Source organism: Curcuma longa, chromosome 7 (assembly GCF_044706935.1).
Source record: "Curcuma longa cultivar G26 ecotype Majalengka, Jawa Barat chromosome 7, ITB_CL_G26_1.1, whole genome shotgun sequence".
In the NCBI taxonomy this organism is placed as follows: domain Eukaryota; kingdom Viridiplantae; phylum Streptophyta; class Magnoliopsida; order Zingiberales; family Zingiberaceae; genus Curcuma; species Curcuma longa.
Window position 1 is genome coordinate 878,091 of NC_133867.1, and position 26,282 is coordinate 904,372.

At 35.9% G+C, this 26,282-nt stretch overlaps 1 protein-coding gene across 3 annotated transcripts in view; it reads left to right on the top strand.

The window, feature by feature from the left end:
* Nucleotides 1-344: 344 nt before the first annotated feature.
* Nucleotides 345-26,282, top strand: part of LOC141831928 (uncharacterized) — a 42,118-nt gene continuing 16,180 nt past the window's right edge. For 2 of the 3 annotated variants that reach the window (XM_074719351.1, XM_074719354.1), the window contains exons 1-12: nucleotides 345-1,852; nucleotides 2,957-3,042; nucleotides 3,132-3,515; nucleotides 16,732-16,815; nucleotides 16,890-17,345; nucleotides 18,358-18,424; nucleotides 21,080-21,290; nucleotides 21,519-21,625; nucleotides 21,716-21,925; nucleotides 22,031-22,281; nucleotides 22,360-22,578; nucleotides 22,675-22,896. In XM_074719351.1, coding sequence (XP_074575452.1) covers nucleotides 664-1,852; nucleotides 2,957-3,042; nucleotides 3,132-3,515; nucleotides 16,732-16,815; nucleotides 16,890-17,345; nucleotides 18,358-18,424; nucleotides 21,080-21,290; nucleotides 21,519-21,625; nucleotides 21,716-21,925; nucleotides 22,031-22,281; nucleotides 22,360-22,578; nucleotides 22,675-22,896 — 3,486 coding nt within the window. In that variant the 5' untranslated portion in view covers nucleotides 345-663. The remainder of the gene's footprint in view (nucleotides 1,853-2,956; nucleotides 3,043-3,131; nucleotides 3,516-16,731; nucleotides 16,816-16,889; nucleotides 17,346-18,357; nucleotides 18,425-21,079; nucleotides 21,291-21,518; nucleotides 21,626-21,715; nucleotides 21,926-22,030; nucleotides 22,282-22,359; nucleotides 22,579-22,674; nucleotides 22,897-26,282) is intronic. The other variant, XM_074719352.1, reaches the window with a different exon arrangement.

A 26,282-nucleotide genomic window follows, 5' to 3' on the forward strand; every position in this document is an offset into this window, starting at 1 on the left:
ATTCTTTCCAAAACTCGAGATAAAAGATAGGCGAAGGATTCAGATTCAGATTCAGATTCAGATTCAGACGACGCAGCAGTGCACTCCCCACCACTAAACACATTGAATCTGATTTACATGGGCCGGGAGGCCCAAAGACAAAAAAGAAAAAAGCCCCACGATGCCAGGAGTCCACCCACCGTTGGATGTGGTTTCCGCGGGGTCTCTCTCGCTTCCAACGCACCACGTTGCCATATTCGCCTCGACCGAGGCGATACATTGGCATCGGCGTCGGTTCCATCCATTGCCCGTCGTTATTTATTCCTCCCCCAGTCCCACTACGCTTCTCCCGTGCCCAACTAAAATCGAATTAATTGAAAAGGCAAGACAAGGGGCAAAAAAAGAAAGCAAAACGATTCCAACTCCTTCCTGTCGCTCTCTCCGGATCTGTCACGGAAGCGAAAAGAAAAAAAAAAGAAAAATGAAATGAAAATTAGAAGACCAAACCGAGAACCGGAGCTTCAAACCCTAACCCTAGGTTCCCCGCCTTCCACCCCTACCCCCACCTCCCTCTCCTGTCGTCTTCTCCTCCCTTCCCCTCTCCTCCAGGTCTCGCCCTAGGCGAGCTTGCCTTCCTCCACCCCTACGATTCCGGGGATGTCGCGCTGACGCCCCCGGGTCGTGATGAAGGGTAAAGGGACCGACCTCCGTTCCGATGCCGCCGAGAACCCTTCCTCCGCGCCCTCCCCGCCTTCCGGCTTAGATCTTTTCTCCCAGGCGAGGAAGGCGCTCTCAGTCCGATGCCCCTTCGACGGCGAGGAGTCTACGCCTAGGGTTCCGACGCTCCCTTCTCGTCTGGCCTCTTTTCTCGCTCGCGCCTCCGAGAGCCACAAGAAGCAACGAAAGGTCGCGGGGGAGAACACTGAGAAGCCGTCGACGCCTGGTAAGCCGCCCACTGTTTGGGATGAAACTGAAGAGTACTTTCGGCCACTCACTCTGTCGGACGTCGACCTACTGGTTCCGACACTCGAGTTGGGTCCAGGTTCAGTAGATTCCTGCCTAATTATGCCAGTTCTTGGAAATTGGGCGGAGGGTAGCAAGACAGTTGGGGAGTCGGAGCCTTCTGCCCCGCAATTGAATTCCGTTTCATTGCCTGAGAAAGAACAACAACTCTTAGACCTTCAAACAGAGGAGACAGAGAAAGTTCAAGATGGCCAGAAGGTGCCTCTTCCTGAAACAGATGGGATTCCGGCTCCTGGAGACGGTGCATTATTAGCTGAAGGAGAAGAAGAAAATGATCATAGTTTATCTTTTCATTGGCTTTTGGGTTCAAAGGAACGTTTCAATCTCACGTCTCAGCGCCCAAACAAGAATCGGAAGCTCCTGGGTGGAGATGCTGGCTTGGATAGGTTGCTACTGCTTCCTCATTCACATTCAGGAGCTGAAATATGTGATGCATGTTGCACTGCAGAGAGTAGAGCGAAGTCGAACAAGTTGCTTCACTGCCATTCTTGCAAGGCTTTGGTGCACCAGAAATGTTATGGGGTAAATGAGGCTTTGGACGGGGCTTGGGTTTGTTCTTGGTGTAAGCATTTGGAGAAAGCAAGTAAAGTCATACAGGGAAGGCCATGTTTTCTTTGTCCCAGGGAAGGTGGAGCAATGAAAGAACTAAACATTGGTCCATCCGGTTACCCTAGCGATTATGGTACATTTGTGCACCTGTTTTGTAGTCTGTGGACACCAGAAGTGTTCGTCGAAGACACTGCTTCAATGCAATTGGTTATGAATGCTGGCAGCATAGATGATAATCGGAGGAGGTTGGTCTGTCATTTATGCAAGGTGAAGCATGGTGTATGTGTAAGATGCAGCCATGGTAATTCTATTCGTTGTTTCCCTTGCTGTCCTTTGTTGCTAACATATAGCTTGATGTCTTATTTCTTCATGTTTAATATTTAGGCTATGTTTTCTATGAGGGAGTGAATTTGTGAGGGATGTAGAATAAGACTAGTGAAACAAATTTAGAGGAAAAGGATAATGTGCTGTATCCTTCATTTGTGTGTTCCTTGGAGGAAAGAATCAAGAGATTAATTTTTCCCACCATTTTTTTTAGAGGGAAAGAAAGAGTGAGGGAATTTTAAATTTAACAAATTGTTTTTCTAAAAACTAAAAAAAGATTAAAAAGAGCTTTTTTCAAGCTAGTGGCATTGGATAGCTAATTGTATTTTCCATCTGATTTGGATAGAAGCCAAATGAATTACAACTGGCTAAAGAGTTCTCTTACTTTTTCTTTCCTTCCATTTCCCTTAAAGGAAGTGGAGGGAAATAGGATAGCTTCATTCCCCTCCTCTGATATTTCCATGAAGGGAAACAAGTGCTTACTGCTTTTAATCTTTCACCATTTCAGGATGTGTTTGTGCACATTCAATACATTGTATGCGTTTATGCTTAGAAAATTTGATGTGATTTATAATTGTTCAAATTTTTCACTCTTGTCATTCAGATTAATGTTTTCCCTTCTATTATCTTCTAAATAGGTTGTTCTAGTATTCATGTTTGCACAATTCTCTTCATTCCTTTGTAACAAGTTGCTAGTATCTCTCCTGCTATGCTGTATATCATGCAACACTCTACTTGCAAGCAACTGCATCAACTGTATGTTATATCATTGTTGTGGATTTTTCTTTGGTCAGATTAGTGCCCTGATGAGTGCTTGGTTTATAAATTTAATAGATTCAAAGAGAGGATAGAAACTTGGAGTGATTTACTTTGTTTCTTTGGTCAGTTTGGTTCAGTTTGTGCCAAATGGACACAAACATGGCGATGCCTTTTATTTTATGGATAGCGTGAAGAGTTATTTTTGAACAGTTAAGATTGTCTTGCTACCATTAATGAGCTCTGCAAGTCTCTTGGATCTGCAGTTTTCTTGTTTTTCTCTTTAGTTATTGTCTTGATAACTGGTTCAGCTTTGATACTTCAGGAACATGTAGAACATCTTTCCACCCTATGTGTGCTAGGGAGTCAAAGAATCAGATGGAGATTTGGGGAAAATTTGGGTGTTCTAATGTAAATCTTCATTGTCTCTCTTCTTTTCTGTGACTTTTTGTATTTTATTAATCTCTTCATCAAAACTTTTCTTCTCTTACACCTTATAGGTTGAGTTGCGAGCTTTTTGCTCAAAACACACTGCTTTCCAGGATGTGAAAAGTGTTAAAGACTTCCCTACTAACTTCTTAATGGCTACTGATGACCATTCTATGACAGACAAGCTTTCAATCAATATTCCCCCTGCCAAAAAGTTGCCAAAATTACGATTTACTCGCAAGAATAGAGATAAAAACTACATGCAAAATGAAATTGCAAAGTTCACTTCTGAGAAAATAGTCCAGGTGGAACCAGGTGAGCAAGATACTGTAGGAAGTAAGCTTAATCTTGATAGTGGCCAAGCAGGTTCTACTACAGAGATGGCTTCTGTTGGAGCTATTGACAGTGAAATTGTTAAACGAAGTACCGCTGATGTCCCTGCAATACTTAGAGAGGTAATATTCACCAACTCACAACCATTGTCATGTTGCTGGTAGTGGGCTATTTTTCTCTTTGTTGGTCAATCTGTTGTTGGAGGCAGCTTTAGCCTCCTTGTTTCTAAATTTACCTAGTTTGTCAAGTTCTGTCAGCTTTTTCTTTTTCTTTGTTTTGGTAATTTTGGTTGTTGGCTTGATTTTTGGTTTTCTATTTGTTATCCTAACAAAGTTGATGCAGCTTTCTAATTAACATTATATGTAATATATAATCAACTAGGAAATGTTTAAAAAATGTGATGTTAATGGATAAACGTGAGCAACTCAAGAAAACCCAAAAGACCAAACTTGTCTGGACCTACCTAATCATCCCTCATTCTTTAATCTCAGATATTTTTTTCCAACCTAGCTTGTGCCTAACAACTAGTTACCAAACATTGTTGCGTAACTTTGGCTATCAATTATGGTTGTCGAATTGCAGGATAGATCTTAGGATTTTTCTATCATATGACTCAAATTAGGCTAAATATTGTTGCATAATTTTGGTTCTTAACACTATATGTGATATGTAATCAACTAGGAAATGCTTCAAAAATTTGATGTTAATCAATCACCCTGAGCAAATCCTATAGATCGAACTTGTCTGAACCTACCTAGTAATCCCTCATCATTAATCTTTAGACATTTTGTTCAACCCAACTTGTTTCGAACAACTAATTACTATATGCTGCTGTATAACTTTGGCTAACAACTGTGGTTGATCTTTCAATCATCGACCCAAATTAGGATCGAAATCCATATGGGACATTTCACAAATCTACACTTTGGTTGTCATTGCTACCAACCACCAAAGTACAATCAAACAGAATCAGTCATATAAGAATTATTTTAATCTCCATATAGCTATCATCAGTGTTATAGATGTTACTCATTTTGTTACATAAAGATCTGAAACTAGTTCATAATCATCATAGAAAGGAATTATAACAAAATATATAGACAATGAAAATTCTATCTGTTTGAAAATAGGAACAACTAATGAGAATATTTACTTTATAAAAAATAGAAACAAAAATAGTGACTATCCTACAAATTGAGTCTTCTACATAAAAATGGGTTGGAATATCTTGTTCCAAATAGAATGAGTCTGAATATCTTCTTTCAAATAGAATGACCTGGAATATCTTTATCTAAATCATTCCCTAAATGGAGAGGATTTCTAAACTCCTCAACCTGGAGTATATGTGTTGATCATTTGAGCCTTGCTCACTAATTCTTTAAATTTAGCTTATGAAGCTTCTTTGCCAGAATGTTAGCTGTTTGCTCCCTAGTATGAACATGTCATACATACACTCCTGTTTTCTAATTTCTCCTTGATGAAATAGCAGTCAACCTTTACATGTTTTCTATGCTTACAGATGCCTTGTTTTTGTAATATAGCTTTATAGGAGAGCTGCTAGGGATTTTTATTCAGTTAAAAGTCTCCCTAGTGATATCCCTTCTCACATACAGTGAGCCAATGCTCAAGATTCAACCTCTGCCCTGTTTCTTGCAATTATATATTGTTTCTTCTCTATGTCACAAGAAAAGTACAATATCCTGAAATTGAACTTGTATTGACAGAAGAATTTACCAAATTAACATTGGTGTAAATCTCTATTACCCTGGAACCACCTTTCTTGAAAAACAAATCCCTATCAGAAGTGTTAGACACCTTAAGATTCTATTACCATCTCCTTCAGTGAGTGTATAAATGGGCTAACCACAGTGACTGCAACTCTAATGTTAGACATTAGCCTCAAATGCTACTCTTAACCAATCTACCTATCACTCCTCAATGTCTCACTTGGTATTAGGCTCACTAGGTGTATAGTTTAAAATTTTGAGCCATGCGGTTGGCATGGACGGAATTTACCGTTCTGCCCTTCGACTAACATCGGCATCGACACCGATACCATCAATAAAGGGTAGAGCCTCTCGCGGTAGCCTCATGGAGGATGCGCGAAGGTCGTACGAGGTCGCACGAAGGCCGTGAAGATCACATGGAGGCCTCCCTTGACTGCGAGGTTTCAAGCGAGGCCCCGTGATCAGGCGAGGCATCGCGGAAGGCCTTATGCGACCTCTGCGAGGCCAAGCTGGCTCACATGACGTTCGCGCAAGAACTCACGATCTTCACATGAGAATCCGTAGTTAGGTGAGGCTTTCGTGCAGCCTTTGTGTGCGACCTCGCGGCTAGAGCCGTTAATTTGGGTTGAGCTTCTCGGGTTGGCCCTCCCCGTCAAACAATTTAATCGGGTTGGGTTGAAATTTTATTAATCCATTTAAAAGCGGACCTAAACGGGCCAACCCACACGGGTTGTAGGTACAGGTGGGCCAGCTTGTGGCGGGCTCAGGTTGGCTCGTGGGTTAAGAAGGATTTTTTTTTTCAAAATTCAAAACTAAAGTGGAAAACTTAATGGGTTTGTGGGTTGATCTGCCTAATCCGCAATCCAAAATTAAAAATTTCAACCTTTTCTATATAAGCTTATGGGCTGACCCGCCTAACCCGCAACCCATCTGGTCTTGTGTTGGGTTCCTAGTGGGCTGACCCGCCTCGCTCTGCTAGATGATAGGTTTTTGGTGGACTGAATTGCCCCGCCACCGGTCGACCCGTCTGACAGCTCTATTTGCGGCCAAGCGAGGCCTCTGCGTTGCCTCGTGTGACCTTTGCGAGGTAGCTGTCTATCCGAGCTCACGACTTCACGGAGCCAGACCTCTATGTTTTTTTTCCCATTTCTTGCTTATTTTAATTTTTTTTAAATGATTAAAATTTTTTAATTATTAATTATTTTTCTTTTTCCTTTCTATTTTTAAATTTAAAGATTGAAATTTTTTTCTTTCCATCAGTCCATAATGATAAATATAGAAATTAAGAGAGAAAAAAATTCCTTTTTTAAGGATAGAGAAAAAATACCTAAAGATAGAAAAAATAAATATAATATAATTTCTAAATACTACTTCAATTAAGTTATATTATTTTATATATAAATTTGGTTTAATTTTAAACAATTAAAATAAGTTAAATTAAATTTAAATCTATTTGATCCTAATTATCATGTCTACTTGGGTGGACTTTAATTAATCCTAAATTGACTTTTTACTCAATCTTAATTTTTAAAATATTAATTTAATTAATTAATTATTTTATAAAATTATTTAAGATATAAAATTTTTAATTAAGATAAAATTTGGTATTTTGTATGTTCTAGCTTTTATGATAGAGATCGAGAATTAAAATCATTATTTAAGAATTATAATATATATACTTAATATATCAATCATTTTACTAAATAGAAAATTTATATACTTTTATATATTCTCAAAATAAATATTACATTAATCCATAAATAATTTGAAGTTTTCAAATTGTTATTTGAAATAAAAAGTTTCACTCATTTTATTGAAAATGAGATATATTTATATACAAAGCTAGGAATCTATCTTACATAAGTATCTACAATTAGGAAATTAATTAAGCTAATTAACAGCTAGTATAATTGACAGATATATATTGCTTTATACAGCTAATAGATATATACTGCTATATATATAGCTAACACTTCCTCCTCAAGTTGGAGTATAGATATTAATCATACCCAACTTGTTACAAAGATAATAAATCCGAATCCCATTTAAAGTTTTTGTGAAGATGTCTCCTAGTTATTCACCAATCTTCACATATTCTATAGAAATTAAGTTTTGTTGAATCTTCTCACAACAAAATGACAATCAATTTCAATGTGTTTAGTTTGCTCATGAAACACATGATTTGATGCAATATGAAGAGTAACTTGGTTATCACATCACAATTTTGTTAGTACTGAAGGTTTGAGTCCTATTTCATTCATGAGTTGATATATTCACATTATCTCACATAGACTTGTGCCATAGCTCTATATGTTGACTCTGCATTGGATCGTAACATAATGTTTTGCTTCTTACTCTTCTATAAGATTAAATTTCCTCCAACAAAGATACAATAACCTGAAATAGATCTTCTATCCATTTTGGAACCTGTCCAATCTGCATATGAAAAATACTCAATATGAGTGTGCCCATGATTTGCATACATGATATCATGTTCGGGTGCTCCTTTCAAATAATACAAAATTTATTTTACCGCTGTCGAATGATGAATTGTTGGAGATGACAAAAATTGATTGACAACACTAATCGGATATGTAATATCTGAACGAGTTACAGTAAGGTAATTTAACTTCCCAACCAACCTTCGATACCTTTTAGGATGTTCAAATAGTTCCCAATCTCTTGTGAGATGCATGTTCTGAGTTATTAGAACACTATAAGGTTTTGTCCCTAATTTTTCTATCTCAGTTAATAGGTTGAGGACATATTTTCTCTGAGATGGAAATATACCTTTTTTACTCCTTATAACTTCAATGCCTAAAAAATACTTTAGCACCCTCAAGTCCTTCGTGTGAAACTGAGTATGAATGAAAGACTTAAGAGATGTGATTCCCGTAGTATCACTTCCAGTGATAACAATATTATCCATATATACAACTAACAGGATGATACGAGCTTCTGATTGCTTGTAGAACACAGAATGGTCAAATTTGCTTTTCATCATACTAAATTTGTCAACAATCTTACTAAATTTTCTAAACCAAGCGCGAGTACTCTATTTCAAACCATACAAAGATTTTCGAAGATGACAAACTCGCCCTGACTCTTCCTGAGCAACAAAATCAGGAGATTGCTCCGTATATACCTCCTCTTGGAGATCTCCATGAAGAAAAACATTCTTGATATCAAGTTGATGTAAAGACCAATGATGAGTAGTAGCTATTGAAATAAACAATCGAACATATATTAATTTTGCAACAGGAGAAAAAAATGTTAAAATAGTTTACACCATAGGTCTAAGCATAACCTTTTGCAACAAGTCAGACTTTCAATCTTGTAACTAACCCATCCGGATTGACTTTAACTGCGAAGACCCTTTTGCATCCTATAGTCCATTTCCCTGAAGGTAAATCGACCAAGTCCCAACTGCCATTGTCATCAAACATTCATCTCCTCTATCATTGCCTTATACCAAACAGGATAAGTAGGATAAAAGACATGACTTCACGGACAGTTTTAGGAATAGAAATTGAGTCAAGTGAAGTAATAAAAGAGCAAGAGGAAGACGATAAGCCATTATAAGAAACAAAAGAAGTAGGATAAGTAAATTGACATTTACCTTTGCGTAATGCAATAGAGAGATCATTACTTAGGACTGGATCTGCTGACAAAGGAGGAGGTGCAGGACATGAATCAAGAGGTTGACGCGACTTGAATAATAAGAAGTTTGATAGGATCTGGTTCTGAGACAGGTGTGGAGGATTTGATAGAATATGCCAATAAATCATCATAAGGTGTCTTCCATGAAGGTAACATCAATTGAAACAAGATATTTGTTAATGTTGGGACAATATCACCTATAACTTTTCTGAAGACGAGAAGGAAGACACATTTTAAAGATTTGGGGGTCTAATTTAGTGATATACGGACAAACATCACGAATAAAACAAGTGCTACCAGATATCCTAGGGTTAATAGGAAACGACTTATTAGAAAAAGTATTTTGAAAGGAATTTTACCATGAAGAGTGGAAGATGACATGCGGTTAATGAGAAAACATACTATAGAAATTACATCAGTCCAAAATGTTCTGGGAACATTCATTTGGAATAAAAGAGCTCGTGCAGTTTCAAGAAGATGTTTGTTCTTACATTCTGCCACACTATTTTGATAAGTTTTAACACGAGATTTCATGAAGCAAGCCATTCTAACTCATATGAGATTGAAATAAACTAGATGTATATTCTTTGGCATTATTACTTCACAACGTATAGATGGACACATTGAATTGAGTTCTAACCTTAGCAAAAAATGTACAAAATAGAGAAAATAATTCAAAATGATTTTTCATTAAATATAATTAAGTTACACGAGAATAATCATCCACCAAAGTAACAAAGTATCTAAATCCAAGTTTAGATAAAATAGGATAAATACCCCAAATATCAGAATGAACTAATTCAAAAGGAACAATAACATGTTTATTGACTCTAGGGCTCGAACTAAGACGCTGTTGTTTTGCAAATTGATATGATTCATAATCTAATGAAGATATCTTATTATATTGTGGACAAAGCTTCTTTAATATGGGAGAAATGAATGATCTAACTTACAATGAGCCTCGAAAAGAAAAGAGACACTCAAGCAAACAAAAGAATTTGGGAGCGGTGTGTCAAGAATGTAGAGGCCTCCAGATTCATGTCTTTTACCAATAATCTTCTTCATTATAAGATCTTAAAATAAATAATCATCAAGAAAAAATGAGATGCAACAATTAATATTGCGAGTTAGTTGATTGATAGAGAGCAAATTAAAGAATAAATTAGGTAAATATAAGATAGAGGAAGCAAAGGGGTAAGATTGATAGTGCCAGATCTACTAACATAAGATGGAGATCTATCAGTTAAAGGAACGGTAGGATTGTTAGCTTTAGACTGAAAAGTAGAAAAGTGACTAGAATTATCTATTATATGATCCGTGACACCAGAATCAATGATCTATTTGGAGGATGAGGAAAGAAGACATGCGTTGTGTTTATCTGAATCAGCAATAGCAGTGATAGAAGATGATGAAAAACTTGAGTGATTTTTGATATTGTGAGAACTTGACAAATTTATATGTAGAGATAAGGATGGATTTATCAGAGACATTATTAGTGGGCGCAATCTGGGCCAAGTGTTGTTGTTGATTTTTGTACTGAAGTTTTCTACACTCAAACTTCGTATGACCTGACGTACGACAGTAGTTGCACACAATAACACTAGAATTCGGCGTTCAAGTTTCAAAGTTTTGAGGGTTACTTTCTTTGTTTCCACTGTGATTAGTTGATCTCCTAGGTATATAGTTAGTATTGCGACTTATCAAGGCACCACTAAATGGAACGGGTGCAGTACTTTTTGTACGGAGAATGCAACTAAATACATCTTGTAGGGACTGATCTTGTGTTTCTACACAGTAAAAGGCTTTGTAAACCTCATACACGAAGGAGAGATTCCCTGTTACAGAGTACAAAAACTTCAGATAATCCATCAAGTTTTTAACAACTTACAGTGATTGATCAAACCAATTACTTCACTATCAATAGAATTCCAAATCTGAAGGAATAAGCGGTCATCCTCTCTAAGCTATATCTGCTTTAAATCATCTTTGGGAGGATCATCAGTCAAACGACCATCTTTGTCAATACTTTGTAGATAGAGGCGAACAGTCTTAACTCCAATCCAAGTAGTTCGAATCATTTAGCTTCTGGTCCATGATTTTAGATATCACAGGAACCACATCTGTCACAATAGACTACTTATTTTCAGCTATAAGACCTTGAAACCTAGGAAAAAAATAGCAGAAGACCAAAATAGAGAATACAAAGCAGAATAAATACCACAATCCAAACTTTGTCCAATGGAAGTCCACAAGCAAGGATGCATTCATACGAGTTGGCGTGTGAAACCCTATATTCTAATCTCTAATATTGCTCTGATACTATGTTATTTGAGATGAAAAAAATCACTCATTTTATTGAAAGATGAGATATTTATATACAAAGTTAGGAATCTATCTTAGGTAATTATCTACAATTAGAAAGTATTAAATTAAGCTAATTAACAGCTAGCATAATTGACAGATATATATTGCTATATACAGCTAGAAGATATATACTGCTAACACAAATAAATATACATAATCAATCCTTAAATTCATCAAAATATATCTAAACATGTCTAAATCGAAGATGATGACCATTTTAAATGCAAGGTCTTCGACTTGATGTCTTTACAATGAAACTTAAATTGATGATCAATCTTCATCACCATTGTAAATGCAAACTCTTGAACTTGACACCTCTACGATAAAATTATAATTAAAACTATTTAATTATGTGTAATATTAATAAAAATATAAATTTTAAATTTATACATTCAACAAACACAAACAGTTATTGTAAAAGATTCAATAAGCATCAAATATTTCATAAGATAATATAAAAATTTGAATTAAACATTGAACATCTCAAATATAATTTATAGTAAATATTTATAACAATTAAATATTAATAAAAATATTTTTAATTAATATACTTTATATTTTAAAAAATATCAAAATCGTATCGGTTCAATATGATATGGTACCGAAACTTATAAACTTCCTCATGTAGGCCACTATTTTGAAATGCATTCTTGATATCCAGTTGTTGTAGAGATCAAATCAAGATTGGGTTCTAATAATAGAAGGCCCTAAACTGTATTAAGTTTGTCTATAGGACAAAAGTCTCCTAATACCGAATACCACATGTTTGGGTAAATCCACTGGCAATAATCCTTTGTACCTGTTCACGCTCCATCTACATTGAACTTTTCTGTGAAGACCCACTTATCCCACTGTTTTCTTCCCTTTGTGTAATTCCACAGCCCCCAAGTATCATTCCTTTGTGTAGCACCATTCTCTTTGTGAATTACTATTCTCCATGTAAGGTAACACGAGCTTCTTGTATGACAATAAGGTAGTAATGGCTTTGTATAACGTGTGATAAGGAATGAACCTTGATATACATGCTGGGTGCATGATCTAATCTTTTTTCTGAAAACTTTAGGTAGGCATAGATCTAGGTCTTTGCTTTGTAGCTCAACATCGTGCTTAATCAGTTTTCTAGATGGCTTGGCATCCGAGCTTGAACTTAGGTTAGACTTTTGACCTTGCTGAGCTTCTGGTTCAGTCACCACTGAATGTTTTTTGTGTCAATACACAAGTAACTCAGGAGGATGAGAGCTGCCTCCTCTCATTCCTGCATATTTTTTCTTAGTCAGTGAGTTGCACAATAGGGATAGCATCAAACTGCATGTTAGGTAGTACTGGCGGCGCTCGGATAAAATGGGAGTCAGCCAATGGTATGTTCAGCTTCTGGACTATCCTAAGATTTGTGTTCATCCAAAGTCTCTTCTTGAAGAGGTATGGGAAAGATAAGATTGGGATTCATGACAGGTAACATCCATGGACTCAAATACATGGCTAAGTTATGTTGAATAACATTTGTACTCACATTGAGTGGGTGAATACCCAGTTAACACCTACCTGGCCAATTTTGGACTAATGGTTTTGAGGTTGCCTGTGTATAAAAGTAGGGCATCCAAAGGTCCAAAGTGGAAGATATGAGATGCAGTTTAGAAAGCCTTTTCTTGGGGCAGATTTTAAAGGAGACTGCAAGGTGACCATATATGACAGCATATGACCTATGCAATCTGCATGTGCAATTAAAAAAAAAACAAATTTGATCCTTTCAAAACAATTTAAACTTGACCACATTTATGTAAAACCCTAAGTTATCCTATAGTAGCTTGTAACTCGTATGTGTTAAACACTTGCTTTACTAGTGATCAGGTTTGAAATCTCGAGCTGATGTTTCAGTATGGTGTCAGTGATAAATTAGCGATGGAAGGAGGAAAGAGATGGATTAAAAGAAAAAGATAAATAACTTTTATTTTTTTGTTTTCCATTTGAAATGCAATAATTTGGACATTATCTTATATGAAGAAAAATTGTAAAAACAACTCAATTTTAGCATGTCAAGGAGTATTGAGTGTTAACACAATACTCAACATAGGAGACTTTGTCTTGGTGTCGAGTAGTAGTGAGTTTTGGTAATTTATCAGAATAATACGTTTCGACCGACATGGTACAAAATTTTAAAACATGCTAGTGATAAATACTTTAGATATCACTCAGAATATTTTTTAAGTATTTTAAGTAACTGCATATGCCTCCACATATAGCACATGCATTATACAATGAGTTGACGACGTGCTGCCTGCCTACACTTTTTGAAACCTTGAGGTGAAAAATTTGGACATGCTTATAAAAGAAGTGGTGTTGGGAAACTAAACATGAGGATTTTTGAGAGCATTCTATTTATGAGACAGCTCGCTATTAGAATGATTTCACTTCAAAGATATTATGGACGTGCGTAGTGAACATTAAGGCTTTAGCAACTTCTAGAAGGGGTTGATTTTTCCCTTCTTCTACACCATTTTGTGAGATATATTAGGATAGGAGCATATTGATGAATAATTCCATTAGAGTTTGTTCACCTAGAATGGAGTTGAAGTTTTCTTTTCCTTGTTAGTTCTCAATGTCTGAATGGTGTTGAATTGACTTTTTTTTATTAAATTATTGTATGAAATGTTTTGAATCTTTTATACCTCAGTTTTTTCTTAAAGAAGGCAGACTCAGCACTCTAGTGTGAACACTAAGAATGTAATCAACCACTGAATAATTGAGATATTTTAGATATGAGAAGATCCTCTTATGTTACTACGGATTAGGGAGAAAGGGTGATACTTTTCAGTTTGACAAGGAATGATATACAAACACAAAACTGAAAGAATTAGGATTTTTACTCGTAAATTCACTGCCACAAAATTAAGACATCATTCTGGGAAATAGAAAAGGAGTTATGTTGGGTTGTTGTATCATGTTTTCTCATGCAAGCATCATCTTCAACGTAGTGAAGTCCACCATCTTCTCTAGCACTACAGTCATCCTCCTTGATCCTTGCCTCAAATTTTACAAGCTATAGAATTTAGTAGTTCATTTAGTTCATGAGCTATTTTTCTAAAAAAACAACTTAGGCTAAATTTGGTAAGTGCAACACAGAATAGAGTATAATTATTTTATGACCTATCTTCCTGAAAGAAACAAATTACAAGCTAATTTGTAAGTGCAGCAAAATAAGACTGCAATTGTTTTTTGACAGGTTTATTAAAACTTCTCCAGCAATAGAGGTGAATATTTCATCTAATATTTTAACTTTGGAATTTCAATGGTATAGTAGTAAAATAGAGATGGGGTTACTTGTCATATGGTTGCATGTTCTAGAATCAAATATCTTGGGAATTTTAATTTGGTCATGAAAATCAGTAATTTTGTGAGCAAATTTGACTATTGTTGTGCTTGAATTATTTTCCCCCAACTAACTCAAAAGCATATTGTCTTATTTTAGCTATTCTAGCTTGGTCTTATCACAACATACCTCCAAAGACTCATTGTTAGCACTAGGTTCCTTGTTTTTCTCCTTTACTAATGGCTGGTAATCCTTGCTATCTTATTGTTTATCATTAATGATAACCCTATACGAAAGAATTCTGAAACCACTATAGAATGGACATATCTGGACCTGATAGAAGAAGCCACATGCTTACTTGAGCTTGTGGTTTTCCTTCCCATATTGTTGTGCGGGCTCAAGTGATGAAGGAAAAAATAGATAAGCTAGCATGGCACAAAGCTCAAAGACCGTGAAACTAGTTCTTAGAGAATGCTTTTATTCTCTTTCTCACTACAGAAAGGGACAATGAAAATACCATCTGTCTTAAAAAAGAAGCAAAATAATTGAAAGACAAAATAATTTAGAATATTCACTATTTGAAGAAAAGAAACAAAAACAAGTTTCTCCTAGACATCTAGATAGAATGATTTGAATATCCTATTCTGAATAGAATGTCTCAAAATGTCTTCTTCCAAATTGAATGCTTTGGAATATCTTCTTCCCATAATTATTAAAGGCGCTCGCTTGGCTGCGCCTTGGTGCAAGGTGTGGCTAGGCGAGCCCCTTGCACTTTGTTGCCTTAAGCGCATGCCTTGTGAGAGGTGACAGGTGTGCTTGAGACGCGATTTTTCTTGCTTCATAGAAGTGAGACGTACATGCCAAAAAAAACTTTCTAAAGTCTTGCCCATACCTTTAATCACTCTTTTAATTAATTACGTAGCATGCATGCAACACTTATTTCTCTATTTTTGAATGAAAAAAGTGATTTTGAACATGTAAGTATAAATATTTAAGGAAATATTAAATTTTTTGTTTTGTGTGAAGCTTCATTCCAAAAGAATAAATAGGCTGAAGAAAAAAAAGACTAAATGATTAAGTTTTTGTTAAGTATAATAGGGCTTTGAGACGTCGATATGATATGTGTGGCACTGTTGATTCTATTTCTTTAGATGAGATTGACGATAGCGATGAATGATTGATGAGGTGATTGAAAGATAACACTGATGAATAAAATGATTTAATATTTGATGATGACAATTTGACTTGGAATGAAGTTGCATGAGCTTCTTGAGTTGGTGAAGATGCCTACAGATCTTGAGTTTCATCTTCTTCAAAAGAAGTAAGGGCAACTACATCAAAAGGAACTAAGAGAAGATCTTTTAATCAACTTATTGATGAAGAGGAGGAAGAAATGGATCTTGAGGAAACCGATGAACATTTATCTATACAAATCTAAAACATCTGATGACGATGATAATAATATGATTGAGGAAGATTTTGATGATTTAGATATTTGATTTTTTTCTTTAATTTGAATTATGCATATAACATATTTTTTTGCTATGAATTTTATATTTACATGAACTATAATTTTGTTAGTGAAATATTTTGATAGAAATTTCCTATATATTTTTGAATTGTAAAAATTTATACTCAAAGCGCCTTACTTTGGTAACACATGCGCCTCACCTTACGCTATGCGCCTCAGGCCCCATAGCATCTGTTGGAAGTAATCCTGAATAAACAACACTGGATTTAACCGGCAGACTAAAACAAAAATCACTAGTCTCATTCCTGTGAATTAATTGCATGGGTATTGGCGTGTTTAGACAATGCTGCACACGGACAGCTTCTGTCTCTGTTCTGTCTTAGTTTTGCTAGTTGAAAGTTGCATTATACATGCTGTGATACACAAATAGGCTAATGGATTATGGCTGTGGACCAGAAGCTTTCTGCATCTGGAACCTTATCCAAGTTGGAACTGTCATCTGTTCTGTACAAACCTCACATGGAAATTACCTTGCGTCCAAGCGCTGTTCATGTGAGATTGAGATGAATCATTATGTTGTGATATTGCTCCTATCATACAATTGTAATTGTCTTGTTCAAGCGATGACCTGTTAAAACAATTTGCAACCCTCTGCCAAATTAGTTAGGAACTGTTTACAACAGCTAGACCAGAAATCAAGAGTTCTTTACAGTATGGGAGGGAAGGGTGGTAAAACATGGGATCCAAAATCATGTTTCTTATTGTTGCAATTTCCATCCAACGCTGCTTATACTCTTTTCTGTTTGCAGCTAATTGTCATGGGCAAAATCAGTGCTGAAGATGTTGCATCAGAGATGGGCATCTCATTAGGTTCCTTGCAAGCAGCACTTGTTGTATGTGGACAATTTTGTACTTTTTTTTGTCTTTTGTGGACATTTCTTTGATAGACTGAATCTATGTATGGCAGGGTGAAACAACATCCTTTTCACCTGGTTTAAAGTTGAAAATTATCAAATGGCTTCAGAATTCTGTACATGTATCAGCTTTGCCACCATCAAAACTCAGAAATAGCCCTATGGCATCATCTGAGTATAAAGTTACAAAGATTGATAGCTTAAATGCTGTTAAAGGGAAGGATCCTGAGAACAAGTCAACTGGTGATAAAGTCACAAGCGCTGAGTCATCAGATGCTGTTCTTGTTAAGTCACTACCACCACAAAGAAGAACAAAAGGCCACATGATGATAAAGAATAATGATAAGGCATTATGCTCATCCCTACTCCCTTCCATTTTGGAAAACAGTAATGGGAATATAGACAGTGTTCCGCTTGCCCTTAGCAAAGACATGGTGCAAGATGCTAGTAAAAGAAAATCTCCTAATCCCATCGAGGGCATTCCAAATGACCAAAACCATCCAGAGATGGTAATTATTCTATTAATGTGTTGCATTTGTTGTATTTTTTTAGTCCTTAAAAGGTGCATGTTTGGGCAATTATGTATGGCCTACTTTGCCTACTCAGGCAATTACTGCAATTAGCCCTAGCTTTTCACCAGGGTTTAAACATTTGCACCTAGCGGTGTAGTTTTAAACTGTTGGAATTATTTCGCTTTGTGCTTTCTAACTATTTGCTATGTGGACCCATTTATAGAGGACAAAGACCAAATCAAATACTGTCATTTTTAGAAACCAAACCAAAGGGGGTGGTTTAATTGCTAATACACCTTATTCTTTCTATTGATGTACTGATCCTGATACTGTTGGACCTTTTGCTTCTGAATTCCTTTTGCATGGGTGGTTTTATACATTTGTAGATCACTGCATGTCTGTTTAATCCACTATGCAACAATTAGTAAGTTGGTGGAAACTGATTTAAATGAATTGTTCTATTTTTGTGCATGTAGAATCCGGTAAGGACGTATATCAGTTGAACTATTTGCATGATAAGGATGCTTAATAACCATGCACTTGATGGCTTGGTAAATAGAAATGAAGAAAACATTAGATTATGCATGATAATGACTTTATTTTAGAGTAAAATCTTGTCTTTTTTTGTTGCTAAGGTATAATCGCTAGGCATCCCCAAAGATAGTACCCGTGGGATAATTTCAGCTTTGGATCTTCTTGTTTTTGTCAATCAGCAATCAAATGGTTATGTTTTGCAGAATTGCATACCTTCTTTCATCAACCTGCATTATGATTTGATATAGGTTAATATTATAATTCATTCTATTAATGGACACAGTTTTTCTAACTACTACTAGATGATAATAGTAGCATATATTTCTTCTGCTTAAAATTTACCCACTCAAATTCTTTTAACTAAAATTTAGTAAGTGATTCTAATTACACTTTTATGCAACAAAAGATAACTTAGTTTCTCTTTGTTAATGAATTAGTAATGACTAGATTCATGCTCTCATATCTTATTTTACAGAAGATTATTGAAGACACTCTTAAGAATGAAGATTCTAGTCCTTTGCATCCAGGTTACATGCCTCAAGGTGGGTTGCTGTCTGCTAATTTTGTAATACGTGCATTTCTGTTGTTGTGTTGTTTTATTTCGTGGCTAATTGGTGAACATGGTATATCAAGTGTAGCCATTTTGAGGCATGATTATGGTTGTGTTGTTTGTACTATGTATTTTATGTTCCATAGTTTGAACTCACTAAATGCACTTGACAATGGTACACACTGACAACAATTTTGCATCATATATGGCTTCCAAAATTTTTTCAATTGTTTGGGTTAAGAGTCATGAGAGTTATAATTGTCACTTATTATGCATTTGGTTAGACACTGGGTATTTTAGCCTTTTGAGTATGTGTAGTTTTGTATATAGTGTGATGTTCTCTTGGGTAAATACAATAAACACTATTTTCTCTCTCAACAGGGATATTCTCTCTAATGTCTAAACAAGATTTTATCTCTCAATAGCGTTTAGGGTATAATAGAGTAAGTCCATCTTCTTGGCATTTGGACAAAGAGAATGAGAGAATAAGAGTGGATCTCCTCTCTTAGCCCCGCATGATTGAGTTAGATCCTCTTGGGCATGCTTAAGTATCAACAGGGTATTTTGGCATTTTGGTCGGAAAAAGCTTCTCAGGATTTGACATAGTATAATTGTTTGTTTTAAAAAATGGGAGGTTGAAACTTTTTTTTCCTTAAAAAAGCCAAGGAAATTTTGACAAAAGGGGAGGATCATATTAAAAGGGAGGGCCCATAAGAAAATGTCACTAGTAGTTATTATTCTCCATTCTCATCTTTCTGTCAGAAATTGGTGATTCCCCAGACAGATCCCTCTTGGAGTACAAAGACAGGAAACTTACTTCTCTTCTCAATAGTAGATATTGGAACCCTTTCTCAAAATATTTGTCAACTTCAATTCTGACTGTTGCATCTTGAAAGTTTCTAGTCACTGTTGTATTGTGTCTTTGTCATCTTAGGTGAGTGTAATTTCAAATTTATACATTTTCCAGTTATTAGTTTTTTTCTGGTTTATTTAATAGGTTCAACAAAATGGTATCACTGCTTTAGTTCTAGGGTTTGTTAGTCATTGTTATCTGCATGGTTTGAAGTTTTGAATTCTGAGCCAGGAATCAAGTCCCTGACCAAAAGGAGACTGGTTCAGTGTAGTGGGGGTCAAGACCAAAATAAGAACACCTTTGCTGCTCCCTCTTCACTGCCAATCCCTAGCATCATGAAGGGAAGGAGGAAGAGAAACATGACTGGATTTTTGATACAGGCGAGAGACTATGAGATTTAAAACCTTGGTTATGTTTCATGGTTTTATTCTACATAGGGTATTTCCTCTTTGGGTATTATTTTGGAGGTCTTATGTATATGATGTAATGCTTCTCTTGGGAAAAAAAACACAACACAACATCTTTGAATATGTGGATTACATTTACACCTTGATGATACCATCCTGTAGACTATTTCAATGAGAGAGCTGAGTGATGTGATGATAGATATTAGTTGAGTATGAGAGTGATGTTCTGTTAGATAAGTTTCTTGTAAAGAGGAGCAACTAAGGTTTCAAATCTCGTTGTGAGGTAGAGTTACAGTGGTCAGAATCATACAGGTTCGTACTGTTTTGACTTGTGCTCACAAATGTCGTTGGTTTCTCCGATGAGGAGCAGAAGGGGAATAAAGAAGAAGAGTAAGGGGAAGAAGCAAAAGAGGAGTCTGACAAAGGTATTTATAATGATTGAGGTATTGTTGGTGCTCGATTGAGTCATGATGAGGGCACAAAATACATGAAGGATGAGCTTGCAACAAATGGCTACAAAGTGATGAGCTCACGATGAATTTATAATGAGCTCGCAACTCGCTTTTAGAAAAGGATGAGCTCATAGATGAACTCACATATGACATACAAACTCATGGATGAATTTGCAGGAACAAATGAATTTGCAGAAGAACTCACCAACCACAGACAAACTCATGTATGAAGAATGAGCTCGCAGACTAACTCATGGACAAACCAGTTGATAGCAGATGAACTCTTGGATGGTGGATGAACTTGCAGATGAGTTTGCTGATGAACTTGTTATTGAAGACTAAGTTTGCATACTAGTGATTTCAGACCTTGCTTGCAAGTCGGTGGGTTGAATGAAAAGTTTTCAGTGCTGACTGGCCTGGAACAAAATTTGGAACACTTGGAGCGGCACTTGTGAAATTTTTAACAAACAATTTATATTTTGATGCCGAGTATAGAAATTTGAAGTTTGTGTAAATGTTTTTTTGCCTATCGTATATAAAAGTTTTATGTATCTACTGCTTTTGTTCATATTTGATATATTATGTGATAGATGTAAAATTTCTTGCACATACACAAATTTGGTCAGTTGTTCAATTTGGAAAACAGTGTGGTTGTTACCCAATTTAATTTATCATTTAATATGTAACAAGTAGTGTTTGATTCAAGATGATAAGAGATGTATATTTCAATCTGAACTCAAATGTCCAGTAATAGTGTTTGATTGAAGATGATAAGAGTTGTATATTTCAATCTGACCTAAAATGTCCTTGCAGTTGATTTTCAAAGTCTGTTTGTTATTGCCAATTTTATAAACTACAAAGAGACAGATTGTTCTCACTTAGGATATGTTAAATGACCTACTGAATTTCTGACTGTATATCACTATCACCAACAGGAAACCCATTAAGAGTAGATACCAATAATCTGCCTTATGAAGAGTGCAAGATCCATGATGTTCAGGAGAAAGTAGCTGATCTTCATTGCAGTGACAAACAAGCTGAGGATGCTGATGCCATCTTTGAAAATAAGCCACAACAAGAGTTTAGTTCTTCAAAAGAATTAAATAATGAACTGGAGGCAGCAGTTTCTTGTAAATTTTATCTTGAGTAAGTTATTTTTATTATTTTTATATATTTTTTGTTTTAAAAACTCCAAAACCTGGTTCCTGCTGCCTGCAAGGTCTTTATTTGCATGTTTCTTCTATGAATCCTTAATTTGTTTTCTTTTTCTGTCCTTGTTAAGTCGAACAAGTCTTTTTAAAACTAATAGAAAAGATTAATATATTTTTATTTTGAAATTTTAATTTATTCCAGCTTATTATTTTTTTTGGGCAGAAATGGTGCACTTGATTCTTTTTCTAACGTTCATCCTTTGATCAATATGAAGTTGTTGCAAATGCGGAACTCATTCAAGAAAACTCCTGGAGATCCAACTTATAACGGTAAACTATCCACAATATGGTTAAACAAGACTCGTTCCTTTATGTTATACAACTGTATGCCATTGAAAACATTTTCGCCTATTGATATAGGGAATTCATGTCCTCAGTGCATCAAACAAGGCTTGCTTTGTTCCTCCACTGGTACACACTGCTCGCTGGATGGAACAAAAATTGACCAAATTTCTAAAACTAAGAATATGGGTCTCTTGGAACTTTCCCCTGAGGATGAAGTGGAGGGAGAAATAGTTTACTTTCAATCTAAGCTGCTTGATAATGCCATGACAATCAAGCATAAATATGGTGAAGCATCATTTTTTTTTAAGAACTGCCTTATGGTGGTTAAAATAATGTTGCTTGTTCATTTATTTGAGATTCACATTCTGGATTTTCTTTTGTATTATGCAGATGATTTATTGCTGAGGATAGTTAAGAACCTTCCTCATGAGCTAAATGAATCAACTAAACAGAAATGGGACTTAATCCTTGTTAATCAGTTTTTTCATGAAATTAAAGAGGCAAAGAAGCGAGGGAGAAAAGAGAAGAAGAACAAAGAAGCTCAGGCTGTATATGCTGCTGCTGCTGAAGCAGCAGCTGTTTCATCAAGAAACTCATTAAGGAAAGACAACAATGATGAGATTATAGCAGCTGCTCAAGAAGTGAAGTTTTAACTCTATTATTAATTAGTTCTCATGCATAAAGCTTGTTTCTTAATCTCCTTGTTTCCTTATCTATAGATTCCTGCAAACTTAAATGCTGCAACTGGGAGAGCTGGTTTACCATTGGTGCCTCGGCCAAAGGAGGCCTTTAGATCCGCTGTTTTAAAATTGACCTCAGATAAGCAGACTATGGCTTTTCAGATGCCTGAATTCTTGAAAGACAATGTATTGTCTTGTGAAATATGCATGCGAACTGAGACAATGTTAAACCGTATCTTTGTCTGTTCAACCTGCAAGGTAGGTTGCATCTCTACTTTGGTAGTTTAAAATATCATATTACTAATACCTTTGGTAGTTTAAAATATCTATTACTAAGACTACTACATATTGCAGGTTGCTGTTCATTTAGACTGCTATCAAAGGCTTTCTGAAATTCCAGTTGGTCCATGGAAATGTGAGCGCTGTGAGGAAATGTCACTGTCATCTACTAGCCCCCAAAATGTAACTGATGCCAATGATAGAAATGCTATGGTTCAGTGTGGCTTATGTGGTACTCTGGATGGTGCTATGAGAAAGTCAGCAGATGGACAGTGGGTTCATGCTTTCTGTGCTGAGGTAATTACTTATCCTTTTGTTGAATTTCCCTCAAAGTTATTATATTTAGAATAAATCTGGATTTCCCTAAATTTGAATTTTCTTATAATATGGATTATCTTATAATTTGGATTTTCCTATATGGGATACCTTAAGTTTAGGATAATAATTAATGGCAATTTTCTTGTTTTAGGAATTTGTTATTATGTTCAGCCATGTGAATCATATATATATTAGGATGTATTATTCTCCAATTGAAGCAATGAGAAATAAGATCATTCTTCCTCAAAAATTTTCATGGTATTAGAGCTCAGTTATCTGAAAAAACCTAGCCTCCATTCCTGACCATCTTCCATGGTCAACTATGGCATGACAATAAAAAAATCTACCTTTGAAGTATCTTAACATGCCCATTAAATATCTACTCTCCCAAATTCTGGAAGTTCTGAAAACTTTGAAAGTCTCTCTTCTCATCACCAGCCATAAACTCAATGGACAAAACTTTCTCCAGTGGTCTCAATCTGTCAGGATGTTTATCTGCGGCAGAGGCAAAGAAGATTATTTAATAGGGGAGATTCCAATTTTGAAGAAGGATGATCCAGATTACAAGAAGTGGAAGACCGAAAATCATCTAATAATGTCATGACTCATAAATTTCATGAATATTGATATTGGTGAGATTTTTTTTCCTATTAGACCACACAAGAAATTTGTAAGAGATTTATTCTAGTTCTGAGAATACATTGGAGCTGTTTGCAGTTGAGTCAATCCTTCATGATTTACGATGGGGAGACCTCATAGTGACATAATATTTCAACACACTCACCTGTCACTGGTAGAAACTAGACATGTTTGAGAGTCATGGATGGAAGTTTCTCGAAGATAATGCTCTGTATCGCAAAATAGTGGAGTAGAAGTGGACATTTAAGTTCCTACTGGGATTAAACAAGAATTTAGATGAAGTTAGAGACCAAGTGATAGGAACTAACCTTATTTCGACCCTTCAAGAAGCTTTTTTTTTAAGTCTGTCATGAGGAAAGTAGGAAAAAGGTCATGATGAGCAGTCAACATCCATCTCCAACATTGGAAGGATCTGCACTTGCTGTCCGATGGGAACCCATCCTCTAATCAGCAAGATACTTGTCAACAAAGGAAGGGAAGACTGATGGTCATCACTATGCTAAACATGGTCACACCAATGACATATGCTGGAAGATACACAGTAAACCAGCTGAGTGGAAATCATCAAAGTCAAATTTTGATAGAGATAGTCGTGCCAACTCAGCCAATGCAGTTGAGGAACTGCCAGCCAGCACTGAGTCAAGTTTGTTCCCCAAGGAACAACTTGAAGTGCTGCAAAAGCTTCTAAATATCACACTTTCTCAGCATACTACTCCCCCATCCACCAGCATGCATGCATAAGCAGATAACTCATGTTCTGCATTCTCAGTGTGGGCGAATATATGATGGGGGATAAGTCCCTTTTTAATGATTATCAATTGTGTCACACCAATCTTACTGTGCCGATGGTTCTCTGTCCAAGGTGGTCAAGATTGGATCTATTCAACTCTCACTCGAAATTACTCTCAAATTCGTGCTTCATGTCCCTAAACTCGAGTGCAACTTAATGTCCATTAATAAGTTGACTTGTGATCGCAAATGTTCTACTAAATTTCTTCCAAATGCGTGTTTTTCTCGAATCGGGTTCGAAGAAGAGGATTGGTAGTGGTGAGATGTGCTTTGGACTTTATCTCTTCAAGACACCTCAACCTAGGGAAGTCTTAGTGGTGAGTAGTGATTTTTCTTAGAGTGAGTCAGTTTGTTATTCCATCCCTCACTCATTCATTAATAAAAGTTCAAAATTATTGAAATGTGAGATCTGTCAACTTGCTAAACACATGTTCTATCTATCTAACTGTGCCTTATTGTCCATCAAAACGATTCGCATTGATTCACAGTGATATTTAGGGACCATCTTAAATAAAAAATATTAATGGGGCTTGGTGGTTTGTGACATTTGTGGATGATCATACGAGACTCACTTGGGTTTTCCTTATGAAAGAAAAGTCAGAGGTTGATAGAATGTTCAAAGCATTCTATTTTATGGTTCAAACATAATTCAATACTAAAATCCAAATTTTGAAATCTGACAATGCTAGAGAGTATTTCGATTCAATTCTAGGTGAATATTTGTCTAAATAGGGAATTGTCTAAGTAAGTTCATGTGCTAATACTCTCCAACAAAATGAAATGGTTGAGAGGAAAAACCGTCATTTGTTGAAAGTAGCTCGATCTCTTATGTCTATTGGAGAAAAAACAAACTTAGGAGGAGATTGAGAATTTGGCACATCTCACACCTATTCGAGAAGTTGAGCCGAATTCAATTACGGTGGAAGCTAGCACAAGAGGTGAGAATGAACCATGGATTAGAGGAGATTCAAGTTGAAGATGATTTGGAGCTACCTATTGCCTTGAGGAAAGGTACTTAAACCTGTACTCAACATCGGATCAAGAACTTTATATCGTATGCAGGTTTTTTTTTCAGTCTTATCGAGCATTTATTTCAAGGCTAGATAATGTTTAAATTCTAACAAATATTCAAGAGGCTCTTAAGTGACCCGAGTTGGAAGCAAGCTATTCAAGAGGAGATTATGACTTTCAAGAAAATGGAACCTGAGTTATTATTGAATTCCCACCAAGAAAGAAAACTGAGTTGTAAATGGCTCTTTACTTCAAAATATAAGGCAGATCGGAGCATTGACAGACTCTAATTCCAATTGGTAGCAAGGGGCTTTACTCAATCCTATAGGTGTTGATTACTAAGAGACCTTTGTTCCTGTTGCAAAGGTCAACATCGTTCAAATACTTCTCTCATTAGCAGCAAACTTGGACTGGCCTCTTCATCAACTTCATATAAAGAATGTTTTTTTAATGAAGATCTCGAAGAGGAAGTCTACATGGAGATTTGTTTGAGTTTACAAATAAACAACTGCAACAATAAGGTGTGCTAGTTATTAAAGTCTATGTATGGATTTAAACAATCTACACATGTGTGGTTTGGCAGGGTTCTCATAGTTAGTAAAAGAACATAAACACGTAAGCACTTCTATGGAACCCTTAAAGAAGTTAGTGTGTGAAGAGGAAGGAGTTCCAATAGACAAAGGATGATATCAATGCCTAGTAGGGAGACTCGTTGATCTCTCCCATACTCGACCAGACATTGGTTTTGCAGCGAGTGTCATAAGTCAGTTTATGAACTTTCTAATGGAGGAGCACATAGAAGTTGTGTATTGAATTCGCAGGTATCTAAAAATGACTCCTAGAAAAAGGTTACCATTCGGAAGAATGAATGTAGAGATATAGTTCTATACTCCTACGTAGATTGGGCAGGAAGCAAGAAGCTAGGT